This window comes from Belonocnema kinseyi, chromosome 6, assembly GCF_010883055.1.
Source record: "Belonocnema kinseyi isolate 2016_QV_RU_SX_M_011 chromosome 6, B_treatae_v1, whole genome shotgun sequence".
NCBI classification, from domain to species: Eukaryota; Metazoa; Arthropoda; class Insecta; order Hymenoptera; family Cynipidae; genus Belonocnema; species Belonocnema kinseyi.
The window spans coordinates 43,041,031-43,051,357 of record NC_046662.1 but is presented as its reverse complement, the minus strand read 5'-3'; the positions used below and the strand labels follow the sequence as shown (position 1 = coordinate 43,051,357).

The following is a 10,327-nucleotide window of genomic DNA, read 5'->3' as shown; positions in this document are numbered from 1 at the left end:
CGCAAAGACATCGTCTCTACATCGACAGGAGCTTTAACAAAAAAGAAGTCACTATTGTCAAATTACGATTGTCGACGCTTTGACCTTTAGTTTGAAAAAATATACGAGCCGTGCGCGCAGCGCGCTATGAGAATGTGCTCGCGAAGCGGGAGGATTTTTTTGTAGAGGAATATCATAAATAGAGAATCTTGAAACGTATCGGGAAAAAATCTAATATCATTTATCAGGGTTTTTTAAAAATTTGTTGCTGCAAACAGTAAATATACAATAAACAATTTTAAGAACTAAATTCCCTGATTTATTTTACTTCAATTTTTACTATAAATTATAATTTTTGTCTAATTCGTACAAAATAATTCTTGTCATAAATATATGCAAAATTATAAAAACTCAAAACAAATAAGATTCAGTCGTAGAATGTTAAATTTGTTGAGGGTTTACTTTATATTCAGTACAGTAATCGCATCCAAATTCCTTTTTCACTGTTCCGTCCGAATCATCATCAAAAATGCTACTACAGAAAAGTCAGTCATTTGTGTTTTCCGAAACAAAACTTTGATCGTTATATTCAAAATTTGGACCATCTTCTAACCATACTTCGGTCATAGGCAGCATCGGCGTTTCTGTTTTTATTTCCACGAGTTTTGAAGGTCCAGGAATCGGATTTGGACTCAGGCATTTTAATTTTTCAAAAACAAAATGTGCTTTCTTTGTCACCGATTTTTTCAGCCTTTCCTTAGTTCTAGACGAAAAGCGATCCAAAAGAACAGCTTTGTCCAGCGGGTAAATTCCAGTAGATCGAAATCCATTGACTGCTACTTCACCAGTCTTCATCTGCAGATAAGCTCTTGAAAAAATTTCTGCAAGGTCGAAAGGTTCGATATGTCGATCATTCTCTAGGCTCCAATTTTCGACTTCTGCAGCGTAAAGGTTTTTCAGTGGTTGGATTAAAGTTTCTACTATTGGTTGCATATGAGATCCAAGAGAAGGAATGACAGATACAATTTCGACGTTATTTTCTTCTGCCATGTTTATGATTTCAAGATTTCGAGTGTAGCTCTGCTGACCGTCTAAAATTAGAACAACAGGTGATTCTTGAGTAGGTTTTACTTTCTCAATAAAGTGAATAAACCATCGGGTAAAAAGATGATGCTGAACCCAGCCAGAAGGATGAGCTACACCAATCGAACAAGGTGGGGCTCCATTCATGAGTTCCACCTGCATAGTGTGCTCAGGAAAAATTAGCATCGGAGGAACGAAAAATCCGCTGGCACTCATCGAGAAGATCATTGTTATCAGACCTTTCCTATCATTTGGAATTAAAGATGCGATTCGTTTTTTACCTTTACAGACAAATACTTCTGGCGTTTTATTTTGTAAAACTAGGAGACTTGCTGCTTCCACGTTGAATATGCGATCAGCCAGGTACTGATGCTGGATGTAGAGTCGATTCAAGTTGTTAAAAAAATCTGTCACAGATTCTACGCTACATTCTAAACCTGAAAAATAGTGTATGTCGTGTGATACAAAATCGACTAAATTTTTGTGTCTTTCTAGAAATTTGTATACCCAACGTGTGCCAAATGTCATATTTGATTTGAATCTAACTTTCTTATTCTGTTTTTTGGCGAAGACATATGCCATTCTTCGCAAATCCTCTCTTGTTATTCCATAAAATTTATCTTTCATCATCAGGGCATATTCAACCAATTTCTTTTCCAAATCGAATCCCAGAATTGGTGGTCGTCCTATTTTATTAGCTGCTGCTTTTTCTGTCTTGAGTTTAGAATTTGCCCAACGCGGGAGTGTTGAGCGCGGTAACATGAATTTACGTGCAGCTCTTGCGATACTTATTTTATTTTGTCTTACCATTTCTATTGCTTTTCTCATGTCTTCTTCTTTCCATGGTTTCCGATTTCCTGAAGCCATCTGGAAATAGACAGTAGTTTTTTGGGCTAATCAGAATTTTGAAAATATTTTATAAAAGATGCATAATGTGACAAAAATATTTCATACTTATTTGTTACTTTCTAGTGCTTTCGCTTATCAATATTTACAGATATCGTTAAGTGAAAAGTCTTTAGAGATATCGTTTACGTAAAAAATTGCAGATAATGTAGGCCCTAACTAAGGTTATAATTATTTTAGAAATTTTATAAATGCAATTAAAACCATGATCTAGGATAAAACGGAAATATTTCAGAAACGTTTAAATTTCCTGTTAAGTGGAAATATAAATTTCCTTGAGAGTGGCTTATAAAACAAAATAGTTTTTTTTCATTGATTTATTTTTCTTTGCAGGTTTTTTTTTTAATTTTAAATAGTTACTTTCTTGGCTAATGGGTAATTTTTAACAACCTATGGTCAAGGGGCGATTTTTTTCAGACAATTTTTTAATTCGGTTTAAGTTAAAATATGAATTTTATCTAGGGTGGACCATAGAACCTTATAGCATATTGTATGTCGATTATGTTCAGAAACGGCTAAACGAGAATGCGAATTATAATTATAACTGCAACTATTTTTTCATTATTTACACTTGGATTTTTCTTCGGAAATTCTTTGCTATAATTATTGGGGCTTTTTTGTCCCTTTTATAAATCAATTTGAAGATTAGGTTATTTTTAATTTGACGGTACACCTAGAACATGTTTAACAAGAAAAGTCATAGAAAACATCATGGGACCTTGTGAAAATTTATGCTTTTTAAATACTCTGGCGCAGTTCAATTAAAAGTTTTTAATTATTTATTAAATCATTGAAAATCTTATACGTTTTTTAAGTACGTATTTTTAAATAAAAATTAACATTTTTTAAAGAAGAAATTTGATATAAAATCATAAAGATTAAAAGAATATTTGAAATTTTTAAATTTTAGTTTGCTTTCGTTATTTAAAAGGTTTATAACTTATAAAGAACTTTTTGGTACGTTAGCGTTTTGCATGAAATGTTGGTATTTGAAAACGAAAATCATTATAGTTGAGGCAAGGTTTGAAAATCTTCAAACAGTTTTGGGTTTATTAAGGGTTTTTACAGGAAATCCGTTATTTAAATAAAAATAAAAACATGAGATGTGTCAGAAGATTTATAATTCTAAATAATTTTTTGTTATTTTACTTTACGTTTGTCTTTTTGGCGGTAATAATTGGTATTTTTAATAAAAAGTTATTCCTTTCAAAGAATATTTACAATTTTTAATGAACTTTAGGTTAAACAGTGAGCTTGCTACACCAAATTTGGTATTTGTAAACAAGAATAATTATATTTAAATCCAAGGATTTTTATTAAGAAGGATAAAAATACAAGCTTCAACAATTTCGGATTGTTTTAATGTTTTTTTTTCGAGAGATGAAATTTTTACTTAAAACCATCATATTGTAAATAAGATTCATAGGTTTAGAAAAACTTTAGGTGACCGTATTGTTTCACACGCGAAATTAGTATTTTAAAATAAAAATAATGCTTGAATAGACAAGAATCAAAATCTTCTAATTGAAAATTAACATCATTTTAAGAAGAAATTTTATATGAAATAATGAAGTTTTGAAATTTTTTAAATTTCAGGGTCGTTTTATTGAAGATTTTCACAGGAAATCCGTTATTTTATTTAAAAATAAAAACATTAAGCGTGAAAGAAGATTTATAATTCTGAATAATTTTCTGTTTTGTTACTTTATGTTTGTGTTTCTCGTTGGGAATTATTGTTATTTTCAATAAAAAGTTATTATGTTCAAAGAATAGTTCAAATTTTTCAATAAATTTAGGTTACACAGTTAGCGTACTACACCTGAATTTGGTATTTGTAAACAAAAATTATTATATGTAAATCCAAGGATTGTTTTATTCAAAATTATAAAAATACAAGCGTAACAAATTTTTTATTATTTCAGAGTTTTTTTTGTCTGAAATTAAGTTTTTTTATTGAAAAAAATTATATTTCAAACATTTTAAAGAAGTTTCACAAATTTTGAATAATTTCAGATTATGTTGTCGTAATTGCTCTGGAAATTGGTATTTTTACTCAAAACTTACTGGATTTTAAACGAGATTACATTTTTAGCTTTGCCAGCCGTTTTCATCTGAAATATCTATATGGATTTTAAAGGAGATTTACAATTTTTAAGTAATTGAAGGTTATGTTAACATTTATCATCCTGAATCGGTTATTCGTTTTTGCTCGGTAATTGACATTTTTATTTTAAAAATTATTATATTTCGAAAAAAATTCCTAAGTTTAAAAAAATTTCAGGTTATGTTGTTGTTTTAAACTGCAAATTGTTTTTTTTAACAAAAATTATGATAATTTGAACAATATCCGGAATCTTCTAAAAATTTTGGATTATGGTGTTTTTCGTTTAGAAATTGGTAGTTTTAATGACAGAAAAAGGATATTTTAAAAACTTCAAAAAAGATTCACATCTTTTTCATAATTATAGGTTGTGTTACACCGGGAGTCATAATTTTTTGTTAAAACTCACTAGATTTTAGAAACGATAAAATTTTCCTGTACAAATGTAGGTTATTCTAACGATTTTTCCGCAAATATCGATGTCGATTTCGAAAAAATTTATAATATTAGAACAATTTAAGGTTATGTAAACGGTTTTCATCAAATCGATTAATTTTAAGAACCCCTGATTCGAAAAAGATGCTTTTTACGAAGGTGGCTTTGTATGAGATGCATATTTTGCCTTTAAATCGCGAAAAATTGAATTAAAGTATAAAAAATTCCATTTGATAGAATGCGTGATATTGTTTTATTCTTTAAACAAAACATTGAAATTATAAAATATAAATTTTTTGGAAAAGCGACATGAAATGCGAAAACAAATTAACTGAAAAAAAACTTGTTTATCGTTCATTTGTTGTAAATGATTCTTTTATTTGACGCAAATTTGTTTTTATCGTAAAAATAGCATTTATAAAAATTAAAATTTTTGGAAAAACGACAAGATACGAAAAAAATAAAGACAAAAATTGCTCACTATAAAATGTCGACAAATTTATTCTTTATAAAATTTCGACTAACTTGTTACAAATTATTTTTTAAACGAATGCGAGTGGTTTCAAGAAAATTTGTAGATATAATCTTGGCGAAAAATGTTTTGAAATAAAATGTTATTGTAGCTTGTTTCGTTTTTACAAAAATGTAATTTTTTTGCTTTTAATTTATTTTTATAAAAAAAGTTAATAGCAAATTTGGATATCCTTTCTGTTGAAAAACTTTTATCTGTATGAAAATTTTGAAGTCCACTTTTTTCATGATTTAAAAACTTTCTGTACGTTCATTTATAGTGCTTTTCTCCTTTTTTATCAAAAAAACCTTGCCCGGGTTATGGAACTTAAAAAAAAAGCGAATATGAGAATTTAAAGGCCAAAAAACGCACAACATGAGAAAAGTCAAAAGAAGAAAAACGACACAAAAAATAATAAAGAAAAATAAAAAATTCCATTTTGCGGTGAAACTGTGCAAGGTACGAATAAAATTATCGAAAAAAAATGGTGCACCCAAAAAGTATTCACCAATTTTTTATTAAAACACAACATAAAAAAAATTTTTAATTGAATTTTTGGAAAATAGACAAAAGCAGTTTGTGTTTTAATCGTGAAATATACATTAAAAATGAAAAAATTATATTTGTTGAAAAACGTCGCAAGGTACGAAAAACAATTAATTAACAAAAGTTGTTCCCCAAAAAAGGATCTTAAAATTCTTTATTTATCTTTCAATCGCGAAAATAAGATTAAAAATAAACAAATTAAATTTTTTGGAAAATGACATAAGAGACCAAAAAAATCTTGTTGGTTGAAAATTTAACCAATTTTTTTAAAACTAGTTTTTTGAGTTGAAAATTAATTTTTTTTTAATGTTAAGATTAAATTCTTTTTTCTCGGAGGTTTAATCTTCTCGGTTACAATATTTTGCTAAAACGTCGTTCTCTTTTTTTATTGAAAATTAATTTTTTGTAATGTAAATTTAAGTATTGGACATTTCGTTAAAGACTGATCTTTTGTAGTTGAAAGATCAACTATTTCGTTAAAAATTGATATTTTTTGTCCAAAGTTAATTTTTTTGGAAGAAAATTAATTAATTTTGATGAAAATTAGTTTTTATTGTCCGATAACATTTTTCAAACTGAATGTTTAACTAGATTTTATTTTTGATTGAGACTTTTAAAAATTCACCTTATTGTTAAAAATACTTATACATATTTAGTTGTAAATCCGTCTTATTTGGTAAAACATTAATATTCTTGTTTAAAAATATATTTCTTTCAGTGAAAATTCAACCATTCCGTGGAAAATTGATTTTTTTTAAATATAATTTTTTTGGGTCAAAAACTCAATTATTTTATTGAAAATGCTTCGTTTGTTTAAAAATCATTTCTATAAATAAAAATTAGCATTCAATTTTTTGTTGCAAATTCATCTATCCGTAGTTAAACATTCAACTGTTTGGTTAAAAAATGCATGTATTTTGTTTAAAATTAATATTCGTGGTTGAAAATTCATCTTTTTTGTTGAAAAATTGTATTTTTCATAGAAAATTAATTTTCTTAGTTTAATCGATTTTTGGTTTAAAAATGATCTTTTTTAGTTCGAAATTAAAGCATTTGATTGAAAATTCTTCTTTTGGATAAAAAAATAATCTTCTTGGTTTGAAATTAATTTTTATGGTTGGAAATTCAACGATGTGGTTTCAAATTCATTTTTTGGGGGAAAGATTCATAATTATCGCTGACATTTTATCTGTTTGAAAATTGATTCATTTTATTAAATATTGTTCCGTTTTCGTAACAAATTTATCTCTGTGGCTAGAAGTTCAACCATTTGGACCAAAATTCATTTTCTGTGTAGATAAAATTAATAATTTTCGTTCAAAATCATCATTTTGGTCGAAAATTCATCATTTTAGTTGACAAATGATCTACAGGGTGAAAAATGTATCCTTTTGTTTGAAGACTTATCATTTTAGTGGAATTTTTTTTTAATTTATAGTTTTCAATTTAAAATTAAATTGTTTAGTTGGAAATTCGCATTATCGGTTGAATGTTAATTTTTTTACTTAAAATTTGACTATTTCACTATTTTTATTTAAATAAGTTTTTCTGACGAAGTAAAAATATCTTAAGATTTGTATAGACACTCTTAAAGAAAGACAGTTAACAAATATTTTTTTGTCATTGCATCATTAAAATCATCATTAAAAGCATCATTATAAGCATCATTAAAAAGATAAATTTTGAAAACAAAAAGTCAAATGTCCAACAAAATAGTTGAAATATTAATCAAAAAGATTTTTCAGTCCATGAAAATGTTAACCAAATAATAAAATTTTTGACCAAAGAATAATTAAAACTGTTTGAATACTTTTTTCAATTTATGTACTAATTTTAATTACGATGAATTGTATGTCAAAATTTAAAACCAAACAGTTGAATTTGCATGTAAATAGATAATATTAATTTTATTAATATTTATCATATTTAATATTAATCTACAATATTTAATATTAATGCATACTTACTAATTTGATTAACAACTAAATGTACGAGTTACTATTAAATTACTGACTTAAGTAGTTGGCAAAATTTGAGCTTGAAATTTGAGTTTTCAATAAACTACTTGGAAAAACTTTTTTAGAATAAATAATCAATTGAACGACAAGCGTGGAACTTGTAAACAATATTTTTAATATTAATTGAATTTATTAATATCTGTTATTTTGTTAAGCGAATACAAGAAAGTCCTATTGATAACTGGAGATTTAAAAAAATAATTATAAAATATTAGGAAATCACCTACTTATGGAACGCTCTATGAACGTCAAATTTAAGGTATTTTCTTCTTTTGAAGGTAAGCTTCTAAAGTATTTTTACAATATTTATTTATTTACACTTGTCTATAGACCATTCGGTGCATACAAGGATAGTTTCGTAGGGATATCTAAAAACATAAATCTCGTATAGCCAGACGCATACACATACATAAATACTAGGTTAAAACTATTATAAGCTATCTAATGATCTCCAAACGCTCGCTGATAATCTTCACAATTAAGTTAACATATAATTATTTTAAAAAATTATTAATTTATCTGCTATATCATCGGAGATTGTACCTTACCGACAGTAGATCAACCCTCCAAACCATGAAGGCAGAAAATCTACACAATATTGATCAAGTTAAGAATCTTCAATAACGGAAAATGCTTCATGTCTTAATAAGACTAGATGAAAAATTATATTTTGAAATTAAAATTATTTCTTGAAAAAAAAAGATCCTACTCCATCTTCACTCCATTGGGAATCGAACCACAAAACTTATGATTTCCGGTCAGGTGCTTTTCCAATTAAGCCATTAGAGGAACCAGAATAAGAACTTTTAATTCAAGAACATAACGCTAATTTTTAACTAGGTGTTAATGGTACAAGTAATTATTTTAAAAAAATTTTAATTTATCTGCTATATCATCAGAGATTGTACCTTACCGACAGTAGATCAACCCTCCGAACCATGAAGGCAGAGAATCTACACAATATCGATCAAGTTAAGAATCTTCATTAACAGAAAATGCTTCACGTCTTAATAAGACTAGATAGAAAATAATATTTTGAAATTAAAATTATTTCTTGAAAAAAAGATCCTACTCCATCTTCACTCCATTGGGAATCGAACCACAAAACTTATGATTTGCGGTCAGGTGCTTTTCCAATTAAGCTATTAGAGGGATCAAAATAAGAACTCTTAATTTTTTTAAAGAAATAATTTTAATTTCAAAATATTATTTTCCATCTAGTCTTATTAAGACGTGAAGCATTTTCTGTTATTGAAGATTCTTAACTTGATCGATATTGTGTAGATTTTCTGCCTTCATGGTTTGGAGGGTTGATTTACTGTCGGTAAGGTACAATCTCTGATGATATAGCAGATAAATTAAAATTTGTTTGAAATAATTACTTGTACCATTAACACCTAGCTGAAAATTAGCGTTATGTTCTTGAATTAAGAGTTCTTATTCTGATCCCTCTAATAGCTTAATTGGAAAAGCACCTGACCGAAAATCAGAAGTTTTGTGGTTCGATTCCCAATGGAGTGAAGATGGAGTAGGATCTTTTTTTCAAGAAATAAATTTAAGTTAACAAATTTTCTAACAGTGGCAGGGTGAACGGAAGACAATACAGCTAACCATTTATCGGAGGGGTGTACATCTGTAGGCTTGGTAGCTAATGGAGTTTAATGTGAGGTTCTCCCATCTATCCACCAAACCATTTGCATTGAAAAAAACCCGCATCTGGGAAAACCAATTAAATTTGTTGTAAGGATCTTTTACTGCCAGTGACTTCAGTCTCTTGAAACACAATCTTAAGACTGTTAAGACTGTTTGATATAAATGCAAAGATCCAGTTTCTAATCTCACCACGTAGTTAGATGTATTGTTGGGCAGGGATAAGAGTTTTTAAAAAAAAGAAAGCTGTACTCACTCTATAACTTGTAAATGATTTAGGCTCCAAACCTGCTAACCATACAGTAGTGTACTTACAGAGAGGCTCTGGAATAATCTAATGTAGGTATTCCACGAATCAGCTCTGACCGAGTGGATCGTCCTTAGGATCGAGCCGACGGCTGTATTCGCAGCACTAACGGACTTCCTTGCGGCTGGTAGAAAGGAGCATGAACCCGAAAGAGGGGTACCTGAATAAGAATATTGTTTAACTACTTCGATCCGGGAATCGCCGAGTTCAAAAGATTAAAATTTCCTAGCCGATGAATTCGCTGATTTAGAAAAAATTACAATTTTAGTTTTTTCCGTGTTCGCAATAAGATTATTTTCTTTGCAATAAGAATTAAGAGCTTCCAGTTTTCTGTTTAACTAAACCGGGGTATCTACAAAAAGAACATAATCATCCGCATAACCAAGCAATGATATTTCAACTAAACTATTTACGGAGAGGCCTCGACAACCTTGCTGGCTTAGATAGTCTTCTAAATCGGAGATGAAAAGCAAAAATTCGAACGTGCTTAAAACTTCACCCTGAAGAACACCATGCGTGACCTTGACAAATTTAGTTGATCCCTTGACAAGTCTTAATACAAGTTGTCGCAGAAGAATAAAAGTGCTTTAGAATATTAATTATTTTTATGCTTTGGCCCAAAGAGTGAAGCTTCCTCCACAATAAATGGTGCGAGATGGATGGAAAAGCCCCCTCAAAGTCGACGAAAGCAGCATATACAGTCTGTCAAGTTAAAGCGTGGGTGGCTTTACTCGCAGTCGGTAAGGTGTATCGACATGATTTTGGTGTCAAAATATTAAGAAGAGCTCCCT

General features: G+C 28.7%; 1 protein-coding gene across 1 annotated transcript in view; it reads right to left on the bottom strand.

The window, feature by feature from the left end:
• Positions 1 to 321: 321 nt before the first annotated feature.
• LOC117174750 overlaps positions 322 to 10,327 on the bottom strand; it is a 27,005-nt gene continuing 16,999 nt past the window's right edge. The window contains exon 2 of the mRNA XM_033364092.1: positions 322 to 1,929. Coding sequence (XP_033219983.1) covers positions 526 to 1,929 — 1,404 coding nt within the window. The 3' untranslated portion in view covers positions 322 to 525. The remainder of the gene's footprint in view (positions 1,930 to 10,327) is intronic.